Raw genomic sequence first — 16,553 nt, forward strand, 5'->3', positions numbered from 1 at the left:
CATGTTTTGGTTTTGTTGTGATATGGAGAAATACAATCAGCAAAAGTCCTCCTTTCATGTAATCTGTTGCTGTTCCAGGTTTCAAAAACCCTGAGTGACCCTTCAAACACATCAAGAAGCAGACCTGTTTCAAAGCAAAGATTTGCACTGCAGTTGTAAATAAAAAAATTGGTTGCTTTAAAGTTTGACGGTTTTTTACAAGATTTTGATCCAGAAACCAATTTCATTTGGCAATATTCTTCTACCTGTACTTATTATGCAAAAGAGATAAATAACACACGGCAGCCACAACACATAACATGCCTGTCCAAATATGCACCACGTGCCTGTTCTTCATGTTGGGCTGCTGCTTGTCATCAATTCCCAAAATAATTAACTTTCTGGAGGAACAGCTGGAGGAGAATAGTGCTTCCTCCACCTGCTGGTGAGGAGGAAGAAAAGATGCGGCTCAGGCAGAAAGAAGAAAAATGAAGGAGGAGGGGAGGCAGGCTCCTGCAGCTACTCCCCATTGCCTCCCAAGTGCAGCCTAGGGAGAGAAAGGGAGACAAACTTCCTGGCTTTTGCAAACAGCAAACAGAAAACGGCTATCTGTAATCTAAATTTGCATTCTAATGAGTATTTACTCCAGTGGAATAATTTACTCAAAGAAGAATCCAGCAGCATTTACCATCTTCGTGCACCATGCACAGAATCAGCCAGAGGTGGCCAATACACACCTTAAATAAGGCTGAAATAAGCACAACTGTGGATTTCTTGGCTAACAAACATTGAATACATAACACGAACAAAAGTTCCATTCTTTGATTTAACATGTGCAAGATGACAAGTGGAAAAAACACCCACAGAAACATCAACATGAGTGTTACTTCACAGGCTTGAGATACCATCTCTTCATCCTTACACTTGCTAACAGGTGCCTTAATTTAAAATGTTGTAAGTTAGAACTGCATATACTGAGACAGCACTAATGAAGAAACCTTCCTGGCAAAATTAGGCACCTCATACATCATATACCAGGCAATATTTTAACTGCTCCATGCAGCATGCAATACTGTCTGCAGTCACTGTGGTAACTAATGCACAAATTCACCTAAGTTGTTTCCAATAACAAACTAAATGTATCATACAATCTACCCCGGAGCTTTATGGCAGGAAACTTTATGATCACATTCCACTGCATTATAAGGAAAGACAATAAAGTTAAGAGGAATAACAATTTGAATAAACCTGTAACCTGCTAACACGTGCCAAATACTACTTTCATTAAAGTCAACAGAAATCCTGCTATTGATTTCCAATGGCATAGGATTAAAGCACATCTGTACTTTGTGTTGAACTATCTTCTCACCTTGGTTTTACTTTATTTACCCAAACCTGCCAGTTTATTTAATTTCTAAGCTCTGTTTATACAGATGACAACAAATCCAAAGTTTGTGCTTCACATTAAAAGCCTGGCTAATCACATAAACCCCTTTATTAAATTCCATGCAGCTAAAAAAATTCTTGACAGACAAGAGAAGTGGAAAGGCTAAACAGGAGAATTGCTTGAACAACACTGATGAATGGGAACATAAGGTCCAGCTTTACAATCTGTTACCATACAGCTTCAAATACCTGCTTACCACTGAGTAAAGAAAGTGATGATCAGCTAAACCAGTAACAGAATAGGAAGGAAACAGCCTGGACAAGGGCACCTTAGGACTCATGCTGCCAGTTACAATAGGATGGGCATTAGACATAGTGCAACTAACAGTGCCGGCCACATCCCCTGCTCTGTGCATCCCCTGCTGGACATGGCAGCATCTGGTCTAACCTGCTCATGGATAATACAAATACTGCCACTAATAAGAACTGAGAAGAGGAAAGGGAAGAGAAAGAGGGGTGGAAAAAAACAAAGAAAAGCTGCCCCTCTCAGTCATCTCCCATCACTTCTCTTATCTCACCCATGGAAAGGAATCAGTGTTCACTGTAACAGCCAGACAAGGGAATTGTCAGGAAACAAGAAGCGTTTTCCATTCACTGAGATCTGGCTGGATTCCTGACTACTAGCTTTTATTCTGCAAGCAGACAAACTGTGGATATTTTACATACACTCACAGATGTTACAGTTCAAATAGACACGTTACACCAGAGCTCGCCTGCAGACTAGTTAATAATTACAAAGTGCCACACGCCAAGGCTTGCATTACTCCAGTAAAAAACTCACACCCTGGTAAGGACTTGTTCAGCTTCTACATACTAGCTGATACAGCGAATGTTACACTTTTATTGCATTTAAGATTGCATAGGTATTCTGATTTTCACTCTCTCCATTTCAATATGGCATTAGCCATATAAATTCAGTTCAGACCATAACATCGAAGTAACCTTTAACTGTGCAGCTGAAGAGCTTGACAGTTGGCAAAATATGGGAAGACCTAGCGTGTTCTTAAGTTAGATGAGACCCACATCTAGCTACTCTACATCCATTCCTCTGTGAGAGCTTTTTCCAAAGCCAAATTTCATGGTACATTACTGCTGCCCTTTTTTCGTTAATTTCTCAACTCCTTGAAAAGAGATGTTTTCTCATTTTGCATTTTATAATGCAACTCAAAATTAATCTACTTTAAAAATAACAGCATACAATATAGCACTGAAGCTTTTGTTAGCCTGAAGTTGTAAAACAGCCAAGACAGCAAACTTTAAAAATCATGGACTTAGAGTGAGCATGTGCAGAGATGTCCATCTCTGGTTTCTCTTTAGCTAGCCTCCAAATGAGCTAATAAACTGAAAGCATATATGATATGACTCTACAACTTGGCTAGAACTCTCATTTTCACTGTCGACTCAAAGATATTCAGTTGCTAAGTAAGTGTTCCTTATTAAAGTCATAGCATCTGAAATTTCATTTTCTGTTTTACAGATCCTTCTGCCTCTGGGTGCATGTTGAGCTCCCCAGCAACCGAAAGGGAAAGGTAAATGTAACGTCACAGGGGAAATGCCTTGCTTTTAGATGAAGTCTAGTGAAAACTCATATAGTGCACTTCAGGACAAAGGCCTCTGTAGAAAACCCCCTATATCTTTCACACAACAATGCCTGCCTCTCATTCGCCTGCCCTCTGCGGATAGCTACGTATTTCTGGGAAGGAAAAATGACAATAATTCTGACTAACGTGTAGATTGCTTCAATTGTATTTCTGTGCCCGGCTGGAGCGCTGCACCAGTGAGGAAATGCTGAAGCTGAGTTATTGCTGGACAATCCCCGGGCTGCTTGAAGTCTCAAGCCAGCCGGCACCGCTGAGCGCTGAAATGGATCATAAAAACCAATGGGGTGGGCTGCAGTCCCTGCAAATTTTTAGGTGTCAGCAAAGTTCAGCTTACAAAAGTATGAGCGAATCACAGCATTTTTAACCAGAGAAGCAAACGTTTTCCCTTCTGACAGTACTTTGTGAGTGGTGCTGGTTAGCCAGGGGATGTGACAGGTTTCTCCAAAACGTGATTTTCCACTGGGGAAAAAACTAGTCACAGTGGACGTGCAAGTAAAAAAAAAAAAAAAAAAAAAAAACCAGAAAAAAAACAATGTCACCCTAATTTTCCAATAATAACACATCCCTTCAAAATGTACCAATGCGCTACTACAGTACCTCCGCCACTCCTCTGAGATGAAAGTCTCTCTGCAGGGTGGGCACTCCGAACAAAGCAGCGGATCGCAGGCATGGGTGGGATGCTGAGCGGGTCTGCGCCTCGGCACCACCCGCCAGCCCCGCACACAGACGGGGCTCCTAAGGGGATGCACCCGGCCGGCTCTGTTCCGAAATCGGCGTTGGGATATTATCTTATATATACCTGTATATATAAGAGTAAATAGAAGAGAAAGAGGCAGGGAGAAGCCGCTCTGTTGCCTTACCACTCTGCCAGAGAACCTCTCGATGGCCCGCTTGACTTTGCCATAGGTGCCTTTGCCCAAGGTCTCCTGCAGCTCGTAGCGATGCTTCAGGTTGTGCTTGTGGTGATGCCGTTTCACCCCCTGCTGCTTCCTCGCCGCCGTTACCTCCGGGGACGAAGCCACCCGGACCGGCTCCTCCATGGCCGCCGCCTCGCCGCCGCCGCCGGGCGGGCCGGGGCCGCAGGAGGAGCAGCGGGGCTGCGCGGGGCTGGGGCTGCTGCGGGCGGCCGCCTCGGCGCCCTCCATGCCCGGCGGCGGCGGGCACGGTGTGAGCGCCCCGCCGGCCTCGCCGCCTCTGCCTCGGCCCCGCGCCCGCGCCGGCACCACGGGGCGCGGCGGGCGGGGCGGGCCGGGGGGCGGCGGCGGCGCCCCCGCTCCCCGCCCCTTCCCCGGCGGCGGCAGCGGCGCGGGGCGGCCCCTCCGCCCGGCCCGCCCCGCCCGGGAGCCGCGGCCGGGGCGGCGGCTGCGGGGGTCGCGGCGTGGGGCGCTGCTTTGTGCGCCGGGCGGAGCGCGGCTCCGCGGAGCCTCTCCCGGCGCCGCCGCGGCCCCGGGCTGAGCCCCTGGGCCCCGCGGGGCCGGGAGCGCGGCTCCGCCTCGCCTCAGCCCGGCCCGCGGGTCTGGCGTGTGCACCTGCAGGGACGGCGGGCAGGGGCTCGAGAGAGCTTGCACCAAATATAGGTCTGGAAAGTTTTTCCATAAAACGTCTAATTTTCCCCGTTCACCAAGCGGGCGAGGGTTTCCTGTAGGGTTTCCATGTTGGTGGAGCTGGCAGAAAAACTCAGGCACGCCCAGGTGCCGCCTGTCCTTGGCATGGGCAGGCGCTGTTTGTCTGCTCCACAAGGTTTTTGCCGGTGAGAAACCTTCCTGAGCCCGGTCCTGCTGTGGCTGACTTGCAAATTTGCGCCAAGAGCTGAGGAACACCATGTCTGCTTTACAGAGAATGCATCGGTTTTGCGCTTTCTTCATTTTAAAGTAAGGGTTATTTCTTTCACAAAGACAGCTTGAAAACTTAAACCAATACAGACAGAGAAATTTTGCCAAGGTTAAGATGAATCAGATGTTCGCTTTAGAAAAGAAGCCATGCCCAAGTGCATGACCAGAGAGGGCAGATGGTCGCTTGTAGCAGAAATGGGAAATTTGCATGGGATGGAACTATTCTGGCATTCTCCACTCTGGCCAGTTTTCTGGACCAGCACAAAGGCTTTCAAGTGAGAGCCCTGGTTCAGTGTCTCTCTTCCCCACTGGCTGTTCTTAAGGTGCAGATTACAGCTGGGGTTGTCTGCTCTGCAAAGATAACACCCAAACCTTTTTAAATCTTGAGTTCCACTTTGTGGTTACAGCAATATCAAGGCACAGAATTTTGGGAGCCGATAGGCCCATCCCTCTGGTTTGCTGAGGGAGTGTTAGCACAGAAGCTGATCCATGTGCTCAGACAGTTTTACTGGCTGTTTCCTACAAAGGCTCAGGTCTGTCAAAGGCAACTAACTCTGGAGTATCAAGGTGATGGGATGATATCCAGGCACCAACTTTGGTGAGGATTCTTGTTTGGTTCCTCTAACTCACTGGGCCTGTGTGTAAAGCAGGATTTCTGCAAGGTTTCTTCCTGAGACCATGAACACTCTGCCCTGAGGTTGCAGCCTTAGCTTCTCTGACTTGAACGTGAAAACAGAAGTTTCTCTGTAATTACACCACTACACCTTCATTTTAGGATCAGCAAAAGTGTTGAGATGGCTCAAGGCAAGTCTGCCTAGGGCAGTACCCTGTTCCTGGCAGGAGCCAGCACCATGCCACAAGGGTTGAAAAAGACAGAAAGAATCCTGCAGCATTCAGAAGAAACATCTCCTATGCTGGCTTCTTGGTCTTTGGAAGCCCGATATTGATCAAAGTCTGGGAGCATGGAATTTAACATCTCTTTCACAGAATGCACCAGAAAGTGGCTGTTCCAAAGCAGGAAAGGCAAGGGAAGCTCTTCACTCTGTTACTATTAAAAATAATAATAATAATAATAAAAAAAAAAAGGGCACGTTTTTCTCCTGTAGCCTTCCTTTATCTTAAATGTGGAAAGCACAAAAATTCTGTGGCCTTCTCTTTGTAAGAAGCAAGATGACATTTGTAGCTTGGAGGTTATTGTTGTTTCAATGCTCTGAAGTGATGTTGCATTCCCCCCAGCTGGCACAGAAGAAAGCAGTGCCTGGGCTACGTGAACATGGACAGAGGGACATCTGCTACTTCCATGCCCCCAGTTTGAAACCCACTTACACAGCTCTTCTCACATTTGAGGGGATGCCTCAAGAGACATCCATGTGTAGGAATGCAGGACAGACCTGCTGCAAGTAAGGACTGGCAGCAAGAGGCAGGAGGGACCTAGGAGAGGGGCTGGCAGCACAGGGAACATGAAGGGTGTCCTTGACTGCCAGGAGAAGTGAAAGATTGTCCTGGCATGTGTTCACCTCTGCACAACTTCACTTAAGTTGATTAAATCAGTCTTGCTGAGTGCCAGGGGTGCAGCAGTCTGTCAAGATGACAGTGGGAACTGCCTGGTGGTTTTGCATGTCCAGTGCAAGCCCTAGTCCCACCAAAGAGAGGAGCAGCCCGGATCCTGCTCTGACCTGTGCCAGCTGACGGTGCTGCAGGAGCAGCTCAGGACTGGCTGGGGTCCCCCAGAGGCGGCAGGGAAGTGTCCAGCTAAGGCTGTCAGTCTGGAAGCTCCCTTCAGGCTGAAACTCACTATAGCCTGTATTCAGGTCCTTTATACCTCCTGAATAGCAGGAAAGCATGAATGCCCATGATGAAAAGAGGTTTCATTATGTTGTACTCATAAGCATTGTTAATATCCCCAAGAGTGGTCCCTTCTAGCTGCTTGGAAGCATACATCATCATTTTCATGGAAATCATCAGTTTCAAGGAAATATTCCATAAATCATTGCTATATATTGGATTGTGATTGGAGAGACAGACAGCATAATAAATTACCAAAACCTCCAAAATTAAAACTGATGATTTTGTAATGCAATAAGCACAGGTACTATGTAGCATAAGAAATACCACTTTTCCTTTTAAATTTCTATGCTCTTAAATGTGAAGCCAGTGGGCATTGAGCAAATCAGATATGTAAATTGAAATTGGACAAAAGAAACTTTCTGTGCTCATGTGTAATAGCAATGATAATTGAAAATAATGATAAATATATTTGATAAGTATACTTATATATATACATATATTTGAATGTATCACCAACATATAGAGATGTTTCCTTTCAATTTTTAGCAAGTCCATGTGAAACATTTAGTGTTTCATTGTTTCTGAGATAAACATTTGGTAAGAATTTCAGTTCTTTGAGTTTATAGACACCACTAGGGAATTCTTCATTTCTGTCAGTATTATTTTACATAACTGCTTTTCCTTATCCACAAAAAAGAAATTATCCTCCTATTGAAACCATGAGACTTCTGCTAGCCAACTTCAAAGGAAATAGGACTAGGCTCTAATTTGGAAAACAATACTGGAGGATATGTTGTACCAAATCTAAACTATTTAGATTATCACAATAACAAAAAGCCATTGATTTCAGCAGGCTTACCTTCCTGAAGTAGTGTGAGTTGGAAAATTATCTTGAAAGATTACAACATGCGAGCAGTAAAAAATCATTATAAAATTTAGTGCATTTTTTAAGATTAATTTTACCATGAACTTTCAAAACAGCACAACTTATTTTCTATCTGGCATAGAGACACTCAGGATAAAAAATACCATTTGCTTAATAGAGCTCAGTCAATATTTAGGGCTCCTCAAAAAATTGACAGCTTCTATAATGAGAAATGAGTTTCATAGAGATGATGTTAATTTTTTCCATGTACTGAGCTAAATAAAACCAAAACAAAACAGGATTTCAAAGACACTTGCTAAAATACTTAATTTACCAACTGAGGCCAGGTACTGTCTGTGCAAGGATTGTGCATATTGCAACTTAACTTGGTGAGATGGTCTCATCTGTACTCAGACCTTTTGCACTTCAGCATTTTCCAGTGTTTGTGAATTGTTTAACAGTGTTGTTACCACCCTTACACAGATTGACTTCCAGTTGAATATGTTCCTTGACTGTTCTCCACAGTGTATGATAGAGGAAAGAGAAGAAATGAGTACTAAAGGGATTCCTGGATGCAATGGACATGTGTTCTAGGATACTAACATGCTGCTCCCTTAGGTTGCGGTCCTCTCTGCTGAGCTCTATAATCTGTACATGGAGAAAAACATAACCATAGTTAAGCCAACTGAGTTCCTTTGACTGCTCATGTTTGATGATCAAGCTCAATGTGGGTGTATGCATTTGCTCGACCAAGCTTCAGTGTTCAGCATTGTCCAGACTGCAAATCTAAAGATGACACGACTTTCAAATCATTGGAACATACTGGCGGGCAAAACTGGAGGACATTCTCTCAATGGAACTGTCTCTTCTGTGTTAAGTACCTGCTGAGAGACAGCTTTTTGATCTGATGAAGTGAAAGCATGTTAATGTGTTCCACTAAAGCATAGGGATTATCCTTTAGAAAGCAGTGCTGGCAGAGACAGCTGGCATCCATCTGGTTGCTGTGGCAGATATCTGTATATTATCTACCCTGGCAGATCACATCCAATCCTTGTAATTGCATGCTTTATGAAAATTGCAGGAATCAAAAAGTTCAGGATTAAGACTGTAATGCTGATTTTCTCTGTAGTGAGCCATATAAAAAAACTTTGCATTGATAAGTAATGGTCTTTTGAGGTGTATCTTGTTTGCATACAGAGATGTCAGTTCACTATTAAAACAATACTTCAGTCAAGTAATGGTCACTGTCAGGGCCCACATTCAGAGGTTATAACATCCATCTAAATTCATGTGTCTCATTTTGTTCTTTGATTGGTGCTAGGACTCCTGCGATGTCCATGCAGTAGGAAGAATAAAGACAAGTGAAATTAAGCCCTCTGATCTGGACCCCGGACCCATTATAGAGCTTTCTGAACAGTGAGAAAACTGAGGAATACTTGTAATGCCTTTTTAGAGAGGAGTCTGGAATTAAGACTGGGGTTCTTCATACGACTATAAGACTTTGAATAGGAGAGGAGCTGTAAGTCCATAAAATACCTTTTAAAATTCTATTTCCAAGCCTCAACCTTTTGCTTTTGTGGCTTTTACCTGTAATACTGTTCTATTTCTTCTGCTGCTTGATGTGTTTTATTGGGATATCCATAGTACAGAGGATAGCCATCACCTGCTCAATTTACATCTCCAGATCTGAAAATTTGTTTATATGTTCACATGTGCCTGTATGCTTATGTCATATGATTTTATCCATAAAAAATATGCTTTTCTTGGTCAACATTTCCTCAAAACTCCCCACTGTTATTGATAAACTGGAGCCCTCAAAATCAGAGAAGTGAGAAGAAACAACCCGAACTTCACAGAAGAAAAAACTGAAATGTAGTGGTTGAAGCTCAGCATCTTTCTGTTGCACAGCTTTAAGAACTTTGGGCACACACAATTCCTTCTCCTGTTGCTTTCTTTTTTCTCATTCAGTTTAGATGTTCTTTCAGAAAAACTCTGTGGTGTTACTTTGTATTAATTTATTAAATATATTAGCAATACAGTCCAAATTACCAGCTCCCTCCCTCTCCCTGCACACGAATCCCTTTAGGATTAAAATTCACATACAAGTTGTAACACTGTGAGCAGAGAATTGCATTCAGTAATGGTCAGTGGATTGCACATTCCAACAATGCAAACTGCAAAAAAAAGACATTTAAAACATAACTGAGTCATTCAGCAGCATGCTCCCCTGCTCTCATCACTTCCTTTGTTGCCCTCAGTTCCGTCCCTTGTGCTGTTTCTGGTTTTTTGCCCTTATTTTGAGCGTCTGACTGAGGGCATCGCTTTCTGCCATCAGCCCGTTAGCCAGATCTGCATTCAGGCTGTTTTGCCCACCGCCAGGTCCCACAGCGGGAATAGCTGCTCTGGGCATGGCTCACACACACCAGCTCCTCCAAGGCAGCACCACGAGTGGTCATCCCAGCCACCATCGCTCAATTCGTACAGCCCCAACTCGCACGGTGCAACGGTGCAGGCAAGAGAGGTGTCTTCCTGTTGGGCTTTGGTGGAGAAGCCACAGGTCCTCATCCTGTAAACATAGGTGGTGTTGGGTGGTGTTTGTGGGTTGTGGTGGAAAAGGGTGGGGCTGTGCAGTCCCAGGTTGGTTTGGGGTGGTTTGGGGCCGGGACGTGGCCGGGGTACAGAGAAGGGAGGGAAATGCAGCCGAGGTGGTGATGGAATGGGTGTCATCCTGCTGGGGCTGCACCGGGGAGCCGCCTGCCTCAGGGCCTTCGCTCAGAGATGTTTGTGTGAGAACAGAATGGGGAAGCATGAACTTTTGCCATTGTGACCCCTTCATCCTGGATGACTCATGGATGAGATGGGGCAGATACATCCCTCCAGGACTCTGGGATTTCCTGCCCAGTCTGATTGAATGGAGATATCACAGCCAGTGGGTAGATCCTACAAGGAGAAAGGTATTAGCCTTAGTTGTGGCTTTTGTGTAGAAAACCAAGAGTATGTTTTGCACATGACTTTTGTTTTGATGTTGAGGTCTGTGGATCCATGTCTAGATTGAATCACTCTTTTCATGCTGCTGTTTGATGCATAACCAGTATTCTTCGAAATATAAAGTTAAAACTGCTCTAATAATATAGGAAATAAAAAAGGCACACATAAAAGTATATATTTTTTCCTTAGATATACACAATTTTTAGAGCAAAGAAGATTAAGTGCAAGATGTTTTGCTAAAAGTCACGTTGCATGTGACACCAGTGAGTTACCAGATCCAGATGTTCATACCTTTGTATACACCTGAGCAAAACTTTCTGCAAGACTGTCACTGACTGGCAGATATCAGGGATAATGACAGAAAATCTTGCTCAGTTACCAAAAATGGACCCCATGAGATTGGCATGTTATGACATACGATGTACCCCATCAGACAGAACAGCATTTGTTATATTTGACTGATAAACATGCATCACTTCCCTTGGCAGTGTGGGTGTGCAGTTCAAATTGAGTGGGCAAATGGGCAGTGTGTGCCACCCGACTCCTGTTAGGAGACAAATCTGTAAGGAATAGATGACAACATGGTTCTCTATTCCCTCCTTGCCCACAGGTGCTGCAAGCTGGCTGGTATCCTCCTTGCCCTCCACAGACAAAAGGAGTAAGGACTGAATTGTGCCTTCTCAAAAGGCAGTGCTTTCCCTTCCTGAAGGTATTCCAGGGTGCAGTGGACAACTCCGTGCCTTTGCCACAGGCTCTATGCTAGGGATACAACCTGACATGGAGAAATCATCTCATCATCCTCACTTCCCTTTAAATTCCCACTGAAATACTGGGATTCATAGCTGTAAGACTGGCTGTATTTTTCCTTCACTGATGATTAATTTGTCAAAGTCAAAACAGTACTAAATTAGAAGATAGATTCAGCACAGAGACTGCCAGCTTCCTTTAGCTTTACTTTGTTTACTTTTAATTTGTCTGCAGCCACTTCCTGGATTTAGAAAAGAGTGTTTTCTATGACTTGTAAAAAAAATAGGTCAAATAATAAAAAAAATGTTAATGGCAACATAATAATTTTATGGCAAATTATTAGAAAAATATAAACAGAATATTATGGCTTTAGGATGTGTACCAATGATCCAGCATGACTTTCATAGGAAAAAGACATACCCAGAATTCTCAGGCAGCAAACTACAAAGAGCAGTTAAATGAAAAATGAATCTGTTTGTGTATAGATGCCCAAGAACCAAATATAATTTTCTATTAGATCTTTTAAAAATCCTATTCTTTATGCCTCTTTGCTAGCAGAGAGGACTCTTTAAATCCATAGCAAATTGGCTAAGTGACAAACTTGATCAAAGCCTCATTATGCATGAAAATTTAATTTTGCTGTCTAGTGAATCATGAGAGGGAAGGTTTTGTGACTCTCTCTGTTTCCTTTATGCTTCTCCTGCAGCATAAGGGGAATTACAAATTTCTATAGGCTCATAGTGGGTATAGGGGAGCAGAGGATGCCCTTGTGCATTGACATCCAAGAGTGACAGCCCCTCTGACACCAGCACTGTCCTCACTGCTGGACCCACAGGAGGGTGAGTGTCAGGACTGGGGTGGAGGGCTTTAAGGGTGGGAGAGCATGTTTTTGCTATGCTGACAGGTCATTTTCTTTGGAGCTGATGCTAGCTGGTCCGCATGACAGCCACCCCCAGGCTTCTCCAGCCTGCATTGAAACCACAGTCAGACACAGTTCAACAACCCCAAGGAGACAACACAGATCTTAGGATCCAGTCCCAACCTGCCAGGGAGAAGCAAGGCAACACATTGATGCCACCAGCTTGCCTGTGTCCATGCAAAGTGCCCAACATTTTGGGCAATATTAACTGTAGGAAAGAGCCACTCCCCCCAGCAAGTCCACAGAGGTTTGAGGAGATGCTTCATCTCCCCCATGAACTATGGCCAATCAGAAAATCTGGCCCAGGGCCTAAAAACACTTTTAAACTTGTGTCTCCTTATCTCTTCTAAAGAGCTAGAATACTCTTTCCTGCCTCCCAAGAATTATGCAGAAATAAATCTTCTTGGATCTGCAGAATGCTTTGCTGACACTAATTGTATTATAAGAAAGAAACAGATTTATTTTTAATGGAACAGGACAGTAATTTTCAAAGAGCATGTTTGAAGGTCTGTTACTAAGATGAAAAAAGTACTCAAATTTAATAAGAGGAGCAACATGACCTCTGCATACTTACCATTGCTTTAGCAAGACCAAATCCTTCTCACTTTACCTCAGCTTGTGCTAATCTCTGTGAGGGCTCCATACACAGGAGCCTTTGCCAGCACTGAAGCTTATGAAGATGAGACCAGTTATGCTGTCTAGAATAAACCAGATGCTGGTGTAAAACAGATGGAAATTATTTATCTTCTCCCTCCATATGCATCCCCCCTCATCATGATACTGTCTGAAGTCTTGTCTCTCGTCCTTCTGTTCCCATTCCTCAGTCCCCAGCCCACAGTCACTTGTTGGGATAGATGCAGCAGGCTGTTGCGGACATTTCCTCCCTTAGAACCTAGACACAAGGCTCAAAACCTTTGTTCCACCAGGGTTTTCATCACCTTTCTGCCCTGGCTTGATAAAAAAAAAGAAGGGTTTCACCTTTCACCCCTGTGTAGGTGCTCAGCTGGCACCTACAAGTATGCCAGGGGTATTCCAAGGAGATGAAGGGGTGTCACTGCCCAGCTCTCACTGGTTTTACACCAAGTGACACATATCTTCTGCTCTGTGTCACTGTGGCATGAGCTCTTGAATCTGCTTGATTCTTGCCAGTGGTAGTGACAGAGAAAAAGAAAAATTAAGAGCTGGATCATCAGGAAAAGTGAGCATAGTAAGGGACGCATTCATTTTTAAATGGGTGAATTCTCCCAGGACACCATCTCTCCTCCAATTTTCAACTCCAATGGAAATACGTAGATAAAATGTCCAACAGAGGGAAATGAATTGGATGAGGTTGTAACTTTACACACACATTCTTTGGAGAAATACAATAGCTAGATTTCTAAGATTTCAACCTGATCATTGCAATGATGATACTCAAATAAGAAAAGAGAAAGGAAGAAGAAAGGCTTGTTGCCACAGCTTTATCTCATGTGATCTCTGATTACAGTTGGTGAAAAAGAAACCTGCTTTGCTTTAAAAAGAGAAGCAGACCTTTTCTGTAGCACCACCAAGTGGTTGAGCATCACTGGAAAAAATCTGTCTTCAAAACCAGCCTCAGCAGTGCCTCACAGCAACACTTTCCAGCTACTTTACAGTCTTGTGAGTGGTAAATATGATTTTCTGTCTGTTTACCTGGATATAAATTGGGATTGGCATCACTGAAGCTGGCCAGAGTGTGGGTGAAGACAGAATTAGGTGTGGTGCACTCAAAATTGTCAGGAGAAGACTGACAAAACTTAATGCTTATCTGGTTTTTGTGTGGATGAGCAGATGTCTTGACCTGTGAAAACCAGGACTGGAGTATATTAATTAATGTATTATTAATGTTACAGGCACAGAGTGAGAGACAGGTTTTTCTTTGAGAGCTTTTTTCACTGATATCAAGAATCAGTGCTAGGCAAGATGGTGTAACGCCTTTTTTAGAAAAATTTACTTTTCTTCTCCTGAAAAAAAAAAGTTTGTGTGACTTTACAAATCATATTTGAAGAACTATGAAAGGTGTATGATCACAAATAAATATGGGGGCTGATTCCTGGTGCCATGAAAGACTGCTGGTGTAAAATTGCCCTTTGTCAGTGATAAGTCATTAGTGAAACTCTTTTGTATGTCATAAGTTGTTGCTGCTCTACCTTCAGGGTTGCTACTCAAGGAGGGCTCCTTTGCCTTGAGTCTTCTGATGGAGAGAGGCCTATAACAGCTTGGCTGCTCAGGCTCACCCCCACTACAAAGAGACTTCCAGGCACAGGGATTGCTGGATGTCCCTTGTAAAGCCTGGCTCCCAACACAGTCCTCAGGAGCAAAGAAGCATCTGCCTTAGGAGCCTATGCTACCAGCATTGGTTTTGTTTGGTTTTTTTTTAACACACAAATCTGACTTGTGGAAACACTAAAGTACTGCTCCTGGGACCAGATCATCAGGCTGCATCTGTGTAAAACAGATTTCAGCAGGTTTGAATGCAGGAGCAAAACCTTTGTGTCTGTGGTGTTCAGCCTTAGCAAGGCACGTGGTGTCATTCTCTCAGCTATCATGTCCTCCTTTAATTGCTGTCTTCATCAGTTTTAGCTATCATTAGGTCTCAGCCAACAATCCCCACTCATTTTCTGGCCAAAAAGCAGGACACTGATACTTGTGTTCATCACTGACCTCGTGCAGTGCCACAGCAGCATTAGCTCCCTTCTACCTCCAGGAATGGCAGGGACCAAAGGTATCTCTGCCCTTCACAGGGGCTTCCCAAGTGCAAAGAGCCCTAGGAGGAATAAAAGGCTACCTTCTTCTGTACCAGCTAATGCTTCTGTAATTAAAAAAGCAGGTGCCCAGTGCCCATTCTGTTTGCCTGTTTGCAAACTTGCAGTACAGCCAGAGATGCCTGAGGTGCCACTGTTTGGAAAAGCAGCAGAAGGACTCAGCATTCCTAATGACAGAGATATGCTTTCAAAAATACATTTCTTAGCATGACAGGCAAAGATGAAAGGGACCTCAGGTGAAGCTTTACACAGCCCTGTTTCAAAAACAGCAGCTGCAAGTGGTATGATTATTGGACTTATCCTCCAGTACAATACTGCAGACAAATAATGGGAATATTTTTATTTGAAGAGAAGCACCAACAGACCAGGACCCATCATAAGCAGGCTTGTGAGAGCTCAGTGTGGTTTTCAGAGGAAGTGATTATGCAGAGCTGCCAGTGTTCAGGAGCAGTGGCTATTCAGCACTCCTGAAAAGAAGGGCAGATTGATCCTGAGGGAAGATAGATAGATAGATAGATAGATAGATAGATAGATAGATAGATAGAGGCAAAACACATTTCCAAAGTATTATTATAATCATTAATAACTCTTTGTGCATGTGTATCCATGATATACCATACAGCAGCATGCATATATGAATATATAAAAACAATAATATTTATGTACCCATCTGTATGTACATATGCATTTAACATTGCTTTAACAGTTATAGTAGGGATCCTATCAACACTAACTATCAGTTATCAAGATAAACATAAAATTTATTTTATGTTTATCTTGATGCTTATCTAAAAATCAAAGTCCACAAGGAGTTGAAATATTGTTCCTGTATAACTTTAAAAATATAATCACAGCAGAGCACAGCACTATGTTCAAGCTGAAGTCAAGCTGACAGTATTAGTACAGAGCTGGAACCTCATTGTAGCTCTGGCCATCTGCATGCACACCACACTTAAAATGGAAAAAAGCCTCTGGGGCAAACTAACCAAATTCACCGTGTGTACAAGCAGGCGTGATCCTTTGAGGCCTGTGGAATGCATTTGTTTACACCAGTAATGGATTTAATCCAGAGGCTGTTGTTCTTTATGAGACCTCACTTTTCTTTGTTTTTATGCCAGTGTAATTCCACTTTGTTACGAATAATACTAACTTATACAAGTGGTGAAAATTTTTTTTTTTGCTTTTCAGCACAGATGGTGGGTGACAACTTTCATAACATGTTTCCTTTCCTAACCTACTATAATTTTTTTCTGCAGGTGCTGTCCCCTGATTTTTTACATGTACTTCTGATTTGCATAGTCTCAAACAGAAGGCAACCAGGTGTTCAGTGCTCACATCCAGTACCTGCTCCTTAAAGTGAATGGTTTTCACCAGTGCATATCCCATTCCTGATGCTAATGATTGCCATGTTGCCTTCCCCAGCATTTCCCTCCTGCCACTGTCAAAACCACCACCATTCCAGACAGGAAGGGCTGCCTCCCCCAGAAGTTCATTAATGCTGCTTGTTAATTGCCTGAAGACTGGAGACAGAGGGGTTTCATATGCATGAGGCATCCCTTCTCTTCCTTGTGGGTTGGCTAAATAACCTGATTTTCTCTGGAGAAA

At 43.6% G+C, this 16,553-nt stretch overlaps 1 protein-coding gene and 1 long non-coding RNA gene across 3 annotated transcripts in view; one reads left to right on the plus strand and one right to left on the minus strand.

Annotated features, from left to right (window-relative positions):
- NUAK1 (NUAK family kinase 1) overlaps window positions 1–4,221 on the minus strand; it is a 45,643-nt gene extending 41,422 nt beyond the window's left edge. The window contains exon 1 of the mRNA XM_021536077.4: window positions 3,887–4,221. Within this exon, the coding sequence (XP_021391752.3) occupies window positions 3,887–4,171 (285 nt within the window). The 5' untranslated portion in view covers window positions 4,172–4,221. The remainder of the gene's footprint in view (window positions 1–3,886) is intronic.
- A 287-nt stretch (window positions 4,222–4,508) lies between these two features.
- LOC146763408 (uncharacterized) lies at window positions 4,509–15,146 on the plus strand. 2 transcript variants are annotated; one of them, XR_014952080.1, is made up of 3 exons: window positions 4,509–10,023; window positions 11,110–12,085; window positions 13,652–15,146. It is a non-coding gene; the product is annotated as an uncharacterized LOC146763408 (long non-coding RNA). The 2 variants fall into 2 exon arrangements; XR_014952078.1 differs by having other exon boundaries at window positions 11,110–15,146.
- The last annotated feature ends 1,407 nt before the right edge of the window (window positions 15,147–16,553 follow it).

Source organism: Lonchura striata, chromosome 1A (genome assembly GCF_050655825.1).
Source record: "Lonchura striata isolate lonStrDom1 chromosome 1A, ASM5065582v1, whole genome shotgun sequence".
Taxonomy (NCBI): Eukaryota; Metazoa; Chordata; class Aves; order Passeriformes; family Estrildidae; genus Lonchura; species Lonchura striata.